Source organism: Leptosomus discolor, chromosome 3 (assembly GCF_034619465.1).
Source record: "Leptosomus discolor isolate bLepDis1 chromosome 3, bLepDis1.hap2, whole genome shotgun sequence".
Taxonomy (NCBI): domain Eukaryota; kingdom Metazoa; phylum Chordata; class Aves; order Leptosomiformes; family Leptosomidae; genus Leptosomus; species Leptosomus discolor.
The window spans coordinates 78,123,225-78,141,723 of record NC_141393.1 but is presented as its reverse complement, the minus strand read 5'-3'; the positions used below and the strand labels follow the sequence as shown (position 1 = coordinate 78,141,723).

The 18,499-nt window shown below is 39.3% G+C and overlaps 1 protein-coding gene across 2 annotated transcripts in view; it reads left to right on the top strand.

The window, feature by feature from the left end:
* PLPPR4 (phospholipid phosphatase related 4) overlaps positions 1-18,026 on the top strand; it is a 31,905-nt gene extending 13,879 nt beyond the window's left edge. Inside the window, exons 2-7 of one of the 2 annotated variants that reach the window (XM_086462944.1) lie at positions 781-966; positions 5,327-5,456; positions 7,166-7,361; positions 13,160-13,217; positions 14,486-14,659; positions 16,689-18,026. In XM_086462944.1, the coding sequence (XP_086319070.1) occupies positions 781-966; positions 5,327-5,456; positions 7,166-7,361; positions 13,160-13,217; positions 14,486-14,659; positions 16,689-18,026 (2,082 nt within the window). The remainder of the gene's footprint in view (positions 1-780; positions 967-5,326; positions 5,457-7,165; positions 7,362-13,159; positions 13,218-14,485; positions 14,660-16,688) is intronic. The other variant, XM_086462945.1, reaches the window with a different exon arrangement.
* The last annotated feature ends 473 nt before the right edge of the window (positions 18,027-18,499 follow it).

Genomic DNA, 18,499 nt, shown 5'->3' with positions numbered 1-18,499 from the left:
CTATTTCTTCTCTTGAACGACTTCCTTCCACAGAGGCTTACTGGTTGAATCTGCGCTTTCTGGAGCTGGTGGCAAGCTGGGGTGAATTTATACCCAGAGGGGCCAACTTCACTCTTAATAAATTATTGGAAGTAATTGCAAAGGGTAGAATCACTAAATAGCTAGAGGATAAAAGAATTGTGAACCGTAGTCATCATGGTTCTAAACAGACTGAGTCTTCCCAAAGTTAATTGCTTTCTTGATAGAATGAATTACAAAATGAATGTGTGAAGGCAGAACACTATATTATCGCATATTTAGATTCTAGGGAAGCACTGGATACTGTTTTTCATTAACTGTTACTTTGAAAGTTAATGCAAACTGGCTTTGATATGAACACTGTCATATACATGACAGAGGGTTGCTAAAGGACCAGAAAGGCTGGTGATGAACAGCAGAACCCTGAGGCCCCACACGGGAGACTGCAGTCCTTGTCTTTAAAAAAATAATAATAATCAAAGTTTGTCTATTAATATTCATAGATGAAAAGGCTAAATTATGTGGGATGAAGATTGGATTGGGTGTTTTGACTAGCTCAGTAGACAACAGGGTTATTTGATATCAACTGAATAGTGTATCTCTAGAGAATTAATTATTTAAAGATGGTAAAATGGATATGACAGGGAACAGTGAGCTGTAAATAGCAAATATCACAGAGATTTATTAACAGACTGTGTTGTCTTTGCAAAAGCATTGCTATTCCATTTCCAAAGAGTAATTCGTTGCTTTTTTCTCTTCTAGTTGCCCATATTGGCATCTTCTGTTGTTAGCCTTTATTTTCTTGAACTTACTGATGTCTTCAAGCCAGTTCACTCTGGATTTAATTGCTATGACAAGAGTCTGAGTATGCCATACATTGAACCAACACAAGAGTCTGTTCCCTTCTTGATGTTGCTTAGTCTGGTTTTTGCTGGACCATCAATTACGGTAAGTTTGAGGTGCCACTGTCACTTATTAAAGATTTTGAACAGAGTTTCAGCTGGCATAAAGAAAATAGCTCCTTTGGTTTCAGCTAGGCTGCAGAGTTCATCCAGGCTAATTACCGTAGGATTTTAAATTCAGGTTTTGTTCTTCTATAACAGAAGGAGACACACTCCTTAAAGAATTCCCTGTAGCACTTCATCTACACGCATGATCCTGATTGGGGCATTAATGTTAAGAAACAGCATCCACAGGTGGGTGAGAATAGCTTGAATCATTCTGTTATGCTGTACAAATATTTGAGCTTTTACAGACAGAACATCTCAATACTCTGAGATACACCAAAATTCAAGATTTTTTTTGAAATGGAAGCCTTTCATTTACAGCCCTGAACATGCCACTTCTGTTAGAACTAGCTAGTGAGAAGGTGTATCAACTGTGTCAGTGAAATCAATTACACTTTCATAAATAGCAATGGGACTTCTCTAAATTGCAAGTTACTCATTAAAAACAGGCAAAAGGAGGCTGCTTTAATCACTCACCTAAAGGGAGCAGATGATTTCAGCAGAACAGAAATGTCCTGTCAGAATATGAGCAGTTTGGTCACTGTTTTACAGAGAAAAATGTATTAATTGACTGATACAGGTGGGTATTGTCCCTGCTGGAGTTGCTGTGTCAAATTAAAATGAAATCTAAAGACTTTTACCTTTATGTATATACTAGAAGGAATTCATTGTGTCTGATTTTAGGCAGCTCAGATAGGAGCTTAATTTTCACACCACTCGTGTTTGGGAAATGGTAAGAGAAATTCACCTTCAGTAGATGATTCCATGCACCTAAAAAGCTGAATCAACCTTCTGAAAGGGTCTCTTCTCTCCCCTGACAGCAATGACTGCACATCTCGGCTAGGCACTTCTCTAAGGCCAGCTGCAAACATATCTCTGCTGCCAGCTCCTCTGAATTCCCTTAAATTCAACCAGTTCATTCCTTTTATGATACTAGCCAATTTGCAATGACAAAATTATAAAATGGGATGCCCATATAAAAATCATCAAGTACTGTTCTCTCTTTGCTTTCCAGGGTGTTTTTTGTTTATTCATCTTTTTTTATACTGAACTCTTCTTACTGTGTTTGATTCTGGTTGCTTTGGAAACCATTTTTGAAGGGTTTTGCACAACCATCAGGCTAAAAATTGTACTTATTTAGGAACTGGGAGCTAAGACTTTCAGTGTTCCTGGTGCAGATGCTTGCAGCAAACACCAAATACTGCGACAAAAAAAACCCAACTTGTGGTATTACGGTTTGGCTATGTTTCTTAAGTTTAGACAGTGTTTCTGATAACAAAGTGGACTTTCCTGAAGCAACCATAGAAGGAACCTATATAGGCTCACTTGGGCCACAGTAGAGGGGTGAAAACTGATTTTTACTTTGGAGAGTTTATGCCAAGCCTACGTGATATCAAACACCTTCAGCTGAGATGAAAGATGCCCATTTCTTTACAGAGTGTTTATTAAGGGCTTTGATTACAGATAAATTATTTCAGTATTGCATGAAAGTTTGCAGTAGAAAATGTTATTCTTGCTTGAATCATTCTCCTACCAGCAGTACAGACAACTAACCAAAACCATGCCATGGGAAGAACTCAAACCCACACTTGAGCATGCCTATCAAACATAAGATTGGTAAAGCAGATAAATCCTGAAGCTTCAAAATACAACTGCTTAAAAGCTGCAAGCCTTAGGAAGGTGTAGTTCATTTGTATTAGTGTGAGCATGAATGTGATGCTCGTGTTAGTCAGAGAATGGGCTCTGATAGTGCAAAATACACAACCTTCTTTAATAAAAAGCACTGAAGATGGTGTAGAGCATCATTTCTTTATTATTCAATACCACTTCTGAAGTAAAAAACTAGGGTTTTTTTTGTCCAATTCTTCCCTTTTTCTTTGGAAAAATAGGCCAATGGAGCTCAATGCGAAAAGATTACAATTGTGCCATTGTCATCTTGTAGTTTAGCATTTTATAATTTAGTTTTCATTAGCATTTCAATGAATTACATACTTCATAAAACCTGTAAAATATAGAAAAGAAAGAATGAGCTATGTGAGGAATTGAGAATCTCCAGTAACATAGCATATAGTAGCCTCTGTCTGCAGTTCCGGTACTTACTCCAGTATGAGGCAGAAAGTCATCAAGACTCAATAAAATACAGGTGTGATTAAGCCACATTTTAAATATTACCGAAGAGTGTAAATAAGAGTGTAAAAAAAATTTTAAAAAAGGGGTGGGGGGAGAAGACAAGAAAATTCCAGTCTGAATCCCTCCTTAAAGCCTTACGTAAATATTAGAATAGGACTTTTTTTTTTTCTATATTATTTTTGTTGATATAGTCAGTTTTTCCCAAGACTGGAGAACATATTAAACCTATTACTTTATAGTAAAATTTTTAATAACAAATATAGCATTTTGTAATTTATTTTCCCCAGCCATTATTACAGAAGGATCTGTGTGGATTTGGGGCTTTATGTTTGGGGTTCTTTTCCTCGGGGTTTTTGCTCGTTATTAGTGAGCAGCAACTGCTTTTAACCAGATCTGTTCTGTAGCTCTGAAGGGCTACAGAAAATTGCTACCTGTATTATTGACATATGTCTTACAGCTTGTGGCATATATGAAATTTTCTATATGTATTTATAAACCACAGGAGACTTCAGTGTGGAACAACTGGACTTGTATAAAATTACCAACATGGGCATTTTATGGCTGGAATATAGATACACCTGAACTGCAACATGACTTCCACTTGTTTCAAAGAACTCTGAATCTAATCCTCTGACATATTTTCTCTGTAGTTGATCATTCAAAAATTTTGGGACCATTTATTTAATCATATCAATGTAGCTTCAAACCCTTATCAGCCACTGACTGGAAACCTACTGAAAGGTAACAATGTGCTTTCTAACAGAGATCACCAGGAAATTAGATCACATTGATTTGGGAAATCAATTCACATGGAGCAAAATTCACTGCTGGCAGTTTCAGTCCTACTGCCTCCTCTGCTGTGGGAGTTTGTTTCCTTGGAAATACCAGCCTCTGAATTTTCCTTGACATGAGCCTTTCTGTTTCCCAGTTTTCTCCTCTGTCACAAAAGCTAATCCATGTCTCTGGTGTTTTTACCTGTGCCAGACATTCCGTAGAGCTTGGCTAAAAACTATTAGAGTTTCTCTGGTTTTTAAGTTTGAAATACTACTTATTTCTCCGGGAAGTTTCAGCTGGAAATTGATCAAACACAGACAGATAATAGTGACCACAGTTCTCATCTAATTAAAATTCCTTAAATAACCCTTACCGCTGATTTTTCTGTTAATGAGACAACCTTCACTACTTCAATTTTCCTGGCAAAGAAAGGAAATTTCAATTTAGCAAAGCTTTAGCTAAAAACCAGTTAGACTACACATGTCCATTGTATCTCCCTTCTCCTAGGGTAGGGGGTCTTAGCATGTATAAACTTCACTGGTAATTACAGCAGGTTCAGCATAATTCAGATGCTTTAGTGTCTCATTGCATTGTAAGCTTTGCGCATTGCATATATTAGTTTTCAATACATGTGGGGATAGACAAGGTGAATCTCCTCTCAGTGGTGAGAGCTGCCTCATTAATTTCAGTATTTCAACCCAACCCTCATTCTGAAGCCCTGTACGGATTTCCAAGTTGTTGCGCTATTTAAGAAGGAAAACAAATCTGAGACTGCAGATGTATAAATAAATCCGGATTTTTCAGCAAGTAACACTTTTTCTTTTATATTCTTCTCTTTATAAACTCTTGTCTAGGTCTTCAGTCATAATCTGTTTTGCTTGGTATGTTCAGAGGGACCATAAGGACAGACCTTTTTCTATTGCTGTGTATCTGGTTAAAACACAAGCCAAATTAAACAAATACAGAAGAGCAGGCTGCCACATAATTAGAAGCTGCTAGGGATTGCTAGGCTGGAGGCCAAGATTTGAGTGCTAAAACCACCTCAGGAGCACTAAGATATTGCAGTGAGTCTAGATTATTTTAGAGGCAAGATTTTCTACTTAGTACTTTTTTATCGTAGAAGCATCAAATTTCAGCTGTGGATCAAGACCCAGATTACACTGAGCACTGTATACTGTATACTACTTGCATTCATTTCAGTGCCACCTTCTTGCCTGCCCTCACTCAGGTTATGTTGCATTACTGAATGTTTACATAGTGATATAAATCTTTTAAAGGCGAGTACATGTCAGTGAATGACGCTGGTTTTGGTATAGTTATATTTCAGCCCTTTAAATTCGATCAGTGTCTTCTGAGTAACTGCTGCATCTAATTTAACGGCTCCTTTGTCATTGCAGATAATGATAGGAGAAGGAATCCTCTACTGTTGCCTGTCCAAAAGAAGAAATGGGATTGGAACAGAGGCCAATATTAATGCAGGAGGATGCAACTTCAATTCTTTTCTTAGAAGAGCTGTCAGATTTGTTGGTGGGTTTCAAATGTTAGTCACAAAGAAGAGCTTTCCGTACACATTCAGTTTTCACCATGCAGGTTTCCTTCTCTGAAACAGCCTTTCAGAACAGTGCAGGGCTGTCACTGGCATAGATCTTCTTCTGCCAGAAAATGCAAGAAATTGTCAAATGAAGCAACAGAGCAGCCCCATACTCAGTAATGCAGCATCTACACTCTCCATTTTCCCTTTCCTCTCCTGTGCTATTGTCAGTGTTTCTAAAAGGATAATTTGTTTTTCCTTCTCTGCCCACCTTGAGCTGGCTTCCTTTTAATGGTTTCAGTGTATAGTTTCCCCTGCCTGTCTTCAGTGCATCATAAGGACTCAACCCACCTGACACAGTATTCAGCATGACGGTAAAAATTTGTCAGAAACTCTCAGTAGATTTGACATTCTTCTTCTGGGATGTGTTTATCTACCTCTTGGAAAAGGGCTAGAATCTGGCAGCCTAATGACAGAGACAAACATGTTGAAATGTTTTGGTTTACTTCGTTTTAATTGTCAGTTATGAAAATTGAACTGGAAAAGGCAACTGGACTTTGTTCCCCTTCTTACAGTTAATTTCCTCTACCAATGACTGGCTAAAGGAAAGGTTTTCTCTGTTCCAGAAATCTTTCATTAGAGAGGGCAACCTAGGCAAAGATGACCTGCAGGACAGCAGACTGAAAACCTGGTAGGAGGACTGTACACTAGGTTTCTGTAGTCTGGCAAGCAGGGAGGTAATGCCAAGAGAGGTTATACAGTCTGTGATCAGTAAAGCATCCTCTTAAGAGCAGCAGTGAGGAAGTGAGCAGAGGGGATGGTAGGTTACGACATCAGCAAGGAGAACTGTAAAGGTACCCCCCACTCTCCACTTCTCCTGTACGACATCCCATTCCATCACCAAAAAAGACAAGCTCAAAGATGCATGAATTTCACTCTTGATTCACACTCTGAATTTGCAGTTTCTTTCATATTTTAATGACTTTAGCACTCTTTAAGTTTTAAGATGAAAAATGAATGTATTTGTATGAATACAAGTAGGGAATTAGAGGTAAATCTTTAGGGGGAAAGCAGTTGAAAATGCTCAGTAAAACAATTGCATTTACTTCAACTGCCTTGTGAATTTGGCATTGTTAACCAGACAGAAACATTGATCAATTACCAGAAAGGCTTAAATATTTGGACTCGTGGCAAGGACTTGATACAGAAGAAATATCAGAGGTGTGAAGGGAGCCAAAGTTATTGCCAGCTGATGAGTCCCTGGTGGTAAAAAGAGAACAGGTCCTCAGAGCAGTGATCTAATGGGCAGCTGTCCGTGTTATTAAAAGCCTGTATCTCAGTGGGCCAGTCCAAGGAGTGGATGAGCACATATGCTCTCCTCAAATAGTTGGCTGTCCTTTAGTCAGTTCAGAAAACTGCTTTCCAAGTTGAAGCAGCTCCCGTGTAGTTCACTTTTATGAATAGATGTCAGAAGACATCAGGCCATCAAAATGAAATGTTAAGTATCAACAGGAAGAAAACAAGCATAAATAATCCTATTTTTTTACATTAAAGAATTCAGCTTTTCAATAAGCTTTCATAAAAAAACCCCACATCTTATTCTTCAGTGACACAAGCCATCAGAATTCCGCTGAATGATTTTCATCACAAAAATCTAATTTATTCATATAATAAAGTTAACAAGCTCTGTTGATTTCTTTCCTAGGTGTTCATGTGTTTGGTCTTTGTTCTACTGCTCTTGTTACTGATATTATACAGCTATCAACAGGATATCAGGCACCATATTTCCTGACTGTTTGCAAGCCTAACTACACATCCTTAAATGTATCCTGCTCAGAGAATTCTTATGTTGTGGAAGATATTTGCTCAGGAGCTGATCTCAATATTATCAATGCTGGAAGGTTGGTTCTATCCTTCATTGTGTACATTTTTAAGTATTAATTATATTTTCTGTCCCAGTTTCAAGATTTCTTTCCTAGTTAAAGTCCAAGTGAGTTTTGTCAGTTTTTTATAACAAAGGTGGGAGCATAAGTGTCTTTTTAGGGATGCTCAATTTTCTGTCTAAAGACATTAGGCCAACCGTGGGCTTTGGAAGACTTTGTCAGATTCCAAAGCAGTCATTAGTAGGAGACAATTTTCTATACAGTTATTAATATGTATAGCTTCTGCTGCTTTTCCCAATGGGATCTGGGTAACTTCCCCATAACAAGCAGGGGGAGAAGTCGCCCAGCTACTTCATCTGAGACCTCTATTGAACATACATTACCATTCTGGCATTTTGGTCTTAGTTTGTGAAGCTTGGTTTTGAGATTTGTTGGAAGAGTTTATTTGTTTTCTATTTCTCTAATTGATTAAGTTTTTTATATTGACAGCATTGAAAAAGCCATTTATTGGAGGAAAGACCACAACAGTGCAAATCTGTGTGTTTCCAAACACACGCCTTTTCTTTCATGGTATTTCTAACCAGTGGTTTATCCTACTTGATCGTTTAGTATATAGCCTCCCTACTTGGATAGCCAGGAGAGAAATTAATATTGTCTATAGTAGCAGGTTTTGGACATGCATATCAGTCAAGTTGAGATTTAAACCAGACTATGTATCTTATTTTAAACAAGCCCAGTGTGATAAAGTAGTGATAATTCAATTACTAATTACAGGTCATAGATTTAAACAAGGGATCTGAAGGTATAAGTCAGTAAGTTGTACTGTTCCAGTACATCTGCTGTGCATTAGTTCAAGGACTTCATTAGTATGAGGTGTCCTAAACATATGCACTACACTGTTGAGAAATCATGAAGCTCTTCACTGAATGCAATAGTAGTCATCCATATCTTTTTCACACCACACATTTATTGCCTGTTAGTCATTGAATGTTTGAATGTTTTGCAGTCTTTCAAAATTTTGGTGCTTTTCTAAATCTCCTGCGCTCCAAAAAAGTTACGGCAAAGTTATAGAATGCTTGAAATTACTACAATTTCTTGTGTGTGACTCAACTGTGTATTTTCTCTGTGTACCTGATTAGTAGTCATGAAGCTGTGTTACTTCTGTCACATCCACTTCAGTAAAGCTTTGCACTCATTTCTTGTCCTGTGTGCAGCCCCAGATGCTAGCTTCTGTTTTAACCTTATGCCTCATGGCATTACATTTTTGTCACGTGGATATTAAAATGTCCTGTCTATATATTAAGGCAAACTGTTTGTTTGCTTTTCCATTTGTTTCAATGGTCAACACACTTGGGAATCATGAAATCATTCACTTCGTAAGTATCTTCCAGCAAATAGAATCATAGCGTGGTTTGGGTTGGAAGGGACCTTGAAGATCTGCTAGTCCAACCCCCTGCCATGGGCAGGGACACCTTCCACTAGACCTGGTTGCTCCAAGCCCCATGCAGCCTGGCTTTGAACACTGCCAGGGAGGGGGCAGCCACAGCTTCTCTGGACAACCTGTGCCAGTGTCTCACCACCCTCACAGTGAAGAATTTCTTCCTAATATCTAATCTGTATCTCCCTTCTCTCAGTTTGAAACCATTACTCCTCATCTGATCACTACACTCCCTGATCAAGAGTCTCTCCCACCTTTCCTGCAGGCCCCCTTTAGGTGCTGAAAGGCAGCAATAAGGTCTTCCCAGAACCTTCTCTTCTCCAGGCTGCACAACCCCAACTCTCTCAGCCTGTCCTCACAAGGGAGGTGCTCCAGCCTCCTGATCATCTTCGTGGCCTCCTCTGGACCCACTTGAGCAGGTCCATGTCTGTCTTGTGCTGGGGCCCCCAGAGCTGCACACAGCCCTGCAGGTGGGGTCTCAGCAGAGGAGTAGAGGGACAGAATCCCCTCCCTCGACCTGCTGGCCACGCTTCTCTTGGTGCAGCCCAGGATGGGATTGGCTTTCTGGGCTGTGAGCGCATATCGCTGGCTCATGTTCAGTTTTTCATCCACCAACACCCCAAGTCCTTCTCCTCAGGACTGCTCTGGATCCACTCATCCCCCAGCCTCTGTCTGTGCTCGGGATTACCCTGGCCCAGGTGCAGGACCTTGCACTTGGCCTTATTGAACTCCATGAGGTTTGCACAGGCCCACCTCTCCAGCCTGTCAGGGTCACTCCGGATGGCCTCCCTCCCCTCCAGCGTGTTGACCTCACCACACAGCTTGGTGTCGTCAGCAAACTTGCTGAGGGTGCACTCGATCCCACTGTCCATGTTGCCAACAAAGATGTTAAACAGCACAGGTCCCACTACCGACCCTAAAGGAACATCACTTGTCACTGGTCTGACACTCTGGTCTCCATTCACAGGGACAAATCAGTTTCACTGGTGTTTGAAGATCCTCAATTATTTGATGTATTTGTTGTTAAATATTTCTAGTGGGCTAAGACTCGTAATTAACATTAATTAATTTGCCTTATCTTTTCAATTTATATATGTGGGCATGATCCGGAGATGGAATGAAGGATTGAAGTTCTATTTGGCCCAAATACTTTGGTGACAATAATTCTGCTGAAAGGCATAACCAGAATTACTATCACTCACCTCACTGTCTCTTTTCCCATAACCAGTTGCAGTTACTGGGATACTGCTATTGAAGCCCGATGCTTGCAAGCAGTATATTGCACCTGCATGGTGTCCCAGGGAAACTGGGGTAGCTTTACATGTGAGCGGGCAGAAAAATTTTCATGATTACATGTCATTCATTTCATTATCATCTCAAATATGATGCCCACTGCTCTGAATTGACTGCCTGTAGCCATTCCAAAACCACTGACCACTCCTAAGTTTATTTCATCACTTCCAAAACCCAGCAAAATTAGTTGTAACATATTAAGACTAAGCAGTAAGTTTTTGCGTGTTCCTGTTTCTTTAGGAAGATGACCACACATTGATATCTCAAATCTGTTCTTGTCGTATATGATCCATTTGGTGATTATAATATTCTGGCACCACCATAAGTCTGTCCTTGATTCAATTTTATTGCATTTTTTTCCTTTATTGAATTGTTGCTTCCTTATTCCTGTCTCAACTTTGCCAAAGCGATCAGCACTTGCTACTGGTTCAATACTTCCTTCAGTCATCTACTATAGGAGTTATGGTATAACTTCTCCAGCCCAGGAGGTTAATTTGACTTCAATAATTTCAGCTTGTAAGGGACTCGTTCTTCTGAGATTGCTAATGGCCTTCATTTTTTATTTGTACTTCCCAGAAACTTTGGCTTCAAATTTGCCTCTAGATCCCTCCTATGAAAAGTATAGAGAAGGACACGTAATTATCCAGCTGATTATATGAAATAATTTTCTTCAACATCCCCAGATATCCGGTGGTTTCCTTTGTCCGTCTTTTCCTCTATTTATCTTCAAAGAGCCTTTTCAATCATTTCTATTCCGATCTCTAGTGAGTTCTCTGTGCTCTATAATTTCTGATGTTCTGACTCAGTATGGCTGTCTCTCTCAGCGTGACTTTCTCATCATTGTTCCCCCTCTACACATCCTCATGCAAGAGCATTTAGAGTGATGCACTGTCATCTGAGTTCAGGGCATGTTTTCTTTGAGACCTTTGTTCACCTTTTCAATACAGAGCTGTACAAAAAGGCTACGTATTTTTAGCTTGAATTATTTTCATTTTAGATTAAAAGATAACAAATAGAGGAACAAAAGCAGTGTCACCATTAGAGAGTACACAGAGTGCATTTAGTCTGTGGCGTGCTGTGCTTGCCTGAAAGCATGTGAATAAAAAATAGAATAAAGAGAAAATTGACTGGAGCATAGTGGCACACCTTATATACTATAAAAATGCCATCAAATTAAGGTTGAGTTCTGAGTGGTATTAAAGTTCGTAGAATCAAATCTACACATTAGCTCCATAGAGACTTAAGTAGATACATACTTCCACTAAAACCTGCACAGAGTGAAGGAGTTGATTAGCCATTCTAAACATTTACATTTTTTTCATGTCTTTATCCTCCTGTCCTCAACCCTGAACTTGTTCCCCAGGGATACTGTTTGTGAAGGGTTTTTTCAGGGGTGGGGAGAAAAAAAGAAGAATAATAATAAGAGTTTAGGTCTGTCTTTAGAAATTAAAAAGGAATCATGCTGATTTCATCTTGGCCAGAGTCATGAAGCTGCCGGAGCCATGGGCTCAAATTCAGGTCAGCAGTGTGGCATTCACATTGAACTACATGCACACATTTAATTGCCAATGAATTATTTAGAACAGACAAGACAAAATACATAAGAAAGAAATTTAGAAAGTAGACTTCATTGCTTTGCCGTTAAATGTCTTTGTCTAAAGGCAAAGGACTATGTTTCAGTCTTTGCTATTTTGAACAAGCTAACTCAGGTACTGCTAGGAAATGGCTATATGTGGAGCCCGGTTAGGGTGGCAAGACCCATCTATGAAGCTGAATGATTGTTCAATATCAATCCCAAGCTGAGCTTTCTCAGGTGAAAGTGGCTGCTGTGGCTGCAAGATAGACATACCCTTCTTCACTAAGACACACAGAACATTACATTACATGTCCATGCCATTTTAAGGAGATAAATATACAGATATGAACTGCTACACATTTTCACTGCATCTTACTCACTTCTAGAGCTCAGAAGTCATAAAATTTTTTTAGGCCTTCTTCAAGCTATAAACTAGATGTGCACCATGCAACAGATGTTACTGAATCCAGCCCCAGCTAAGTTTTTTCCCTCTACTGTGTAAAAATATCTCATTCATGCTCCCATCACTTTTCTTTTGTGGTATTTAGCAGGTTGAAATGGGCCTATAGGAAGACCAATGTTAAAATGTTAGAGGGCCTCATGTGATGGGTCTGTGTGCTACTTACACAAAACTTCCTTGGTCAGAGAAGTAGAAGCTAAGCTGTCACTTTTAATTTTCCTATCTGTAGTTTCTGACTTAAGACCCAGTCCACATCGTTCAAGTCTCCAGGTGTTCAATGGGAGCAGAAAGGCCTCAGCAATTTCAAGAACAGACCTGATGTTGCCTACTGTTTCACACAATTTGGACATACTTTCATTTACCCTCTCATTCTGGGTTTCAGGAAGCGTCCCGCTAACTCTTAAAATGCCCTTTTCATGTTCTTGCGCTCCATTCACTCCTATCATGTTATAAAGTGCTGAAATTTAAAAAATAAACCTAAAGACATAGCAAATAAAGATTTAGTTTGCCTCTCTCTGAGAAGAATGTCACCCTGTCATCCCCCCATTATTAGAGCATCAAAGGAGGAGCACAAAGATGATGAATTCAGTTTCCGAAGTTAGAGCCTGATTATCAAAGTGTATGAGTCCTTACTTTGAAAATAGTCACAAGTGAAGTCAGTGAGAATGATCATAAGATCAAGGTGCAGGTATTAAATAAGTTGTATAATTAGGTACTTACTGAAAAGCTATTATGGAAATTTATTTAGAGAAGTAAACATAGATATTTCTCTCAATCAAGCATTCAGTCTTTAGCTCATTCTCACTCTTCTTTTAGTACATACACTTAGTACACAAAAAGAATTTCATGCTAAATATTTACTTCAAAACAAAGGCATTTCATTAACATTGGTCCTTCCTCCAGATTATAGAAAAGAAATTTAGAAATTAAATGTAACTGATCATATATTGCTTAGGAAGTGTAAGCTGAAAAACAGTGTTTTATTCAAGTGGACTCTAGCACAGTGTATTTGAACTGAGAAGCGTAATTTGACTGTCCTTCCTTGGCAGAAAGTCATTCCCTTCTCAACATGCCACCCTGGCAGCCTTTGCAGCAGTGTACATTTCGGTGAGTAACCAACTTTGTTCATTTTCATTTATACAAGACAAAAGTCAAAAAGTCATTTGCTATATATTGTGAAGTGATGTGTTGCCTGGATATCCTGGATGGATGTAAATTTTTATCCTCCCAGTTTGAAAGCAAAATAAAACTACTAACAGCTAAAATAAAAGCAGATTTATTAAGAATACAGAAGAGATTCAACTGCTTCACATCCTTGTTAAGAAGCAACAAAAAGCGTAATGTTGAAGTATACTTGATGCCTCATATTATTCATATGTAAAATGCAGTGTCTTACAGGGTGATATTTTCACTTACCATTCAAATTAACCTTTATGTGTTCTGCCTTTTTTTTATTGCTGTCTTCATTTCATTCGCTGCTTTTAAACTTGAGGCATTAAGGAACAAACATTTATGTGATGTAGTTTCATTTGACCTCCATAGAATTGCAGCATGGATGAACTGGCACAATCATTCCCAGAGGCCTCCAAGGTGCTACTGCAAAGCAAGTGAATAAAAGCCATCAGTAACTAGCAGGGAATCGTAGGACATGCTGCAGCAATCACAGCTGATTTGCCACATCTGACCAATGACACTTCTTCAGTACGGGCTGCAATGTTTGTATGAGTGACCACTTACTTGAAGTTTAAAAAAAAATAAAAATAATTCCATCACTCATGCTGTAAAAATCAGAGGAAAACAACAACATTAACAACAAGTTAATCAAATTAGATAATGGAATTGTGCATGTACTGGGAGCTTGCAGGTATTTATTCTGCGCAGGGAAAGGCCAAAATTTGGAATAATGCTGATGAACCACCTCCACTTAATTTTTGTGACCTCCCTGACATCATGGCCTCCAGCTGAGAAGTAGGTCTCTAAAGCATCTGGTAGCAGCTTTTGTCAGAACAGGTTATTGCTTTCATCTGGCATGACATCTGGCTTCCGTATTTCGGAAGCGGTGGCTCCTTAGTCACATCTACAGAACATTTGGGCTCTGACTGTGAACAGTATTTAGGCATAAAATCCTTTTCCTAATTGATGTCAATAAGGAACATTGCCTATGTCTTTTGAAACCATTCGTTGTGATTTCAGATCTTCCTACAGTAAATGAGCAAATTCTAACAGCGCTGTAAAATAAAATTAAAATTATTATTTTCAATATTACTCTGTAATAGTGATCTATGTGGGAAAGAAACATTGAATGCAAGAAATTAATATCCTCAGTTAAATTGAAGTTTCTTGAACTGCTTCTTCATTTCTTTCTTTTTTTCAAGATGTACTTCAATTCTACATTAACAGACTCCTCAAAACTTCTGAAACCACTCTTGGTCTTTGCTTTTATCATCTGTGGAATTATATGTGGTCTGACTCGGATCACCCAGTATAAGAATCATCCAGTTGATGTTTACTGTGGCTTTCTCATAGGAGGAGGAATTGCTCTCTATTTGGTAAATATAATATTCATGTAGTTAAGTTATAGCAAATAAAACTGGTAAGGCTGTAATAGGAGTACTGGTATTTTTTATGAAAACCTTTCCTCATGGTCATATGCCATGATTAAAAATGCAGCCAAAATGTGTTGAAGATGAGGATGATGTTAGGGATAATCACTTTAAAAATAAAAAGGAAAAAGCAAATATGTATTTCAACTTAAAGTGCCATAACAGTGCACAAAGTGGTATATAATCATCTGGCATTGTATACAGAAAAGGCTCTAACATTACGTGCTTCATTAAATGCTTAAAGTTACTCACCTTTTCTAGTCGACACTTACAAGTATAACACGTGAAAAATATTGGATTAAATGGTATTTGTTGCCAGCCTGAGTTTATATTACCGATGTTAGCTTTAGGAGCTCACAAAAATTGTTGAACTAATTTACAGCAATTCAGCCGAGTAAGTTGCTGAACCTGCAAGAAATCCAAGGCAATCAAAGGGTGTAACTTTGTGATTCTTTGGAGCTCTTGTGGAAATTACACAGGTGAAATAGGATGCCCAAGCCAAGTTATTCCTGTGTTTTCCTCTGTACTGGGTTGCATCAGATGGAGCGCTTTGGAAGGGTCCTGTGAGGGAGAATATGGGATAGGCCTGTTTGTATCTGTCAGTAGGAAGCTCATCAAGCATTTGCTTTTGCTTGCTGCTCTCACTGTGTCTCCAGTGTGACTGTTGCTGCAATGCTGTTCAGCACAGTGTCAACCCAGGTGCCTGTGAGCAATCAGGAACTTCTACTGCCAACATTTTTGCTCCAGTGAGGGCAGGTGAACAGAAGAATCTTAACAGCCAGTGGGACATTTTTCACCCCCAAGAAGTCAATGATGAATTTTAGTATAATACTAAAATAAGTTCATATCCTATCCCCTTTTTTCTGTGGTGAGGTAATCTAAGGCACATGCAGATGGTCTGCAAAGGTGACTGGGGGAAAAATGGCTTTCACAGTGGCAGAAGAAAACAGCAACCAAGGTAGATAATAGAAACCCCACGAGCTACTAAAGTCAGTTTCTATGATTGTACTGTGAGCAGAAGGGCACTCTCTTGAGAATATTATTTCAAATTATTAAGCTGTCACAGACTCTCATAAATGGAGCTGTTGTTCCCATGTTTGAAATCCACAAACAAGTACTCTCTTTGTTAGCTCTTCTCCATATACTGTTGCACGACAACATACATCAGAGAGTACATTGTCCTGGCTACTCAGTAGTCAGTAAATCTGCCCTGAAAACTACACGCCAATAAGAGGAAGAGGAGGGAAAATAATGTGAAACTACAAATAACTCTGAAAGGAGTGTAAAGAACAAGTAATTTAAGTGATTGAGTCAGGCATTTGACCCTTTCATGGAATATTCTCTCTCAGTGGAGTCTTTTTTAAATGACAGCATTTTACAGTGAGTCTGCCGAATAAGAAAATGTTGTATGACTAAATCTTGTTACAGTACTGTGCAGCTTGGAAAGCAATTGATTTGAAGTTGATAAATTGTTCTATCATGTAGATATTGTATTACGTGGTTATTATGCACTAGAAAGGGCGGAATCATAGAGCAGAGAACAACTCGAGCTGTAACAAGGTTCAGTAAATCAGACAGTAGTGTAGCTGTAAAATAGCTTTGCCTAGAAGACTGTAAACATTTATTGTGTTATTTTCGTAACAAAACATTATTTCTTCAGCTGTATCTGTTGTGTTATAAAGTGAAGAAAGCTGAAGGAGGCTAAATCTTTTCCTCAACTATTTATTGCCATGAACTGTGTGCCCTAGTTATCCTGCTGAGACTACTTCATACATACCTAGATGCACCGGATTGAGGACAGAATTTGGAATAAGGATATACTGGTGAGGAAAGGAAAGTGAGCATACCCTGTCAGTTAAGCTGGACTAATTCTGTCACTCAATATTTATTTAAAGGCAGAAGAATATAATTAAAATACCTTAAAATGTCTCTTTTTTTCCATAACTGATTGTTCATGCTTCTGTTCAAATATCAGGGCCTGTATGCTGTGGGAAACTTCTTGCCAAGTGACGAGAATGTGTTTCACCCAAATTTTCCCAGAGAACCTCTAAGGTCTTTGACAGACCTCGGTCAAGATGCCAACAGAATCCTGCCAGGTAAAAATGGTAGCAGCAGCGATGGCATTGTCTCTCACCGTACAGAAAGTATCCTGAATAGAAACCACAGAGATTCAGGGTCTCTGACCAATATCAAGAGAGCGAATGCTGATGTAGAAATAATAACACCACGAAGCCCAATGGGAAAGGAAAATATGGTTACTTTCAGCAACACTTTGCCAAGAGTCAACACACCATCCTTGGAAGATCCAGCAAGACGAAATGCAACAATACATGCATCAATGGATTCTGCCCGTTCCAAACAGCTGCTTTCCCAGTGGAAGAACAAGAATGAAAGTCGAAAGTTGTCACTGCAAGTAATAGAGACTGAATCTGGCCAGTCGCCACCAAGGGCTATCGAAATGAGGTCAAGCTCAGAGCCCTCCAGAGTGGGTGTAAATGGTGATCATCATGGCCCAACTAGCCAATACCTGAAAATTCAACCTGGCAGCGTCCCAGGTTGTAACAACTCGGGTCTTTCTGGTGGGCCAAGGGTCTCTATTCAGTCACGTCCTGGCTCATCCCAGCTAGTGCATATTCCTGAAGAGACTCAGGAGAATGTGAACACGTCGCCCAAAAGTAGTTCAGCTAGAGCTAAATGGCTGAAAGCTGCTGAGAAGAGTGTTGCATGTAGAAGCAATAGCCAGCCAAGAATCATGCAAGTAATAGCCATGTCTAAGCAGCAAGGGGTGCTTCAGGGCAGTCCAAAGAGTTCAGAGGGAAGCACAGTCACCTGTACAGGAGCCATCAGATACAAAACCTTGACAGACCATGAGCCAAGTAGCATTGTCAGAGTTGAGGCCCATCCAGAAAATAACAGACCTGTAATTCAGATGCCATCAGAAGGTGAAGGAAGTGGGTCCTGGAAATGGAAAGGTCCTGAAAAAGTCACCCTTCGCCAGACATACGAGCTAAATGATCTTAACAGAGACTCTGAGAGCTGTGACTCCTTAAAAGACAGTTATGGGTCAGGTGACCGGAAAAGGAGCAACATAGATAACAGTGAGCATCACCACCATGGAATCACTACAATAAGAGTCACACCAGTGGAGGGAAGTGAGATTGGCTCAGAGACTCTGTCCATTTCTTCTAGCCGGGACTCAACCCTTCGAAGAAAAGGTAACATCATTTTAATCCCTGAGAGAGGGAGCAGTCCAGAGAACACCAGAAACATCTTCTATAAAGGCACATCCCCCACACGAGCATACAAGGAATGAGAGGAGACATATCAGCTGGTCCGTACCACCACAAAGTAAACGCATCTTGACACAGGTTCTGCTCTCTTTGTTTTGAGATGATATTTACCTTTGATGTGCCAAATTATTGACCAGCAGCCCAACTGTTGTTGAACACTGCTGATGTGCAACGTGCATGAGCCTGTGGAAAGCATGTGGTGGGGGGGAAAAGCACAATGCCAGAACCTAACTAATGTGAAACATTTTCATACGACTTGTTTCTTCAGACTCAAAACGTTTATCTGAGGGTGATGATGTCAATCAAAACCATGGTCTTGAACACAGACACTTTACTTCCTGAATGTGCCAACTTTTTATTTTATTTATATTTGTGTCCAAAATCGACTGAATTTTTCACAGCAAAGGCTGTATCAGTGGTATATATTCACCTTTGCAGAATTTGCACCAAATCTTTAATACAGGATGGTGCTGATGATAACTTTACATGTTTTGAA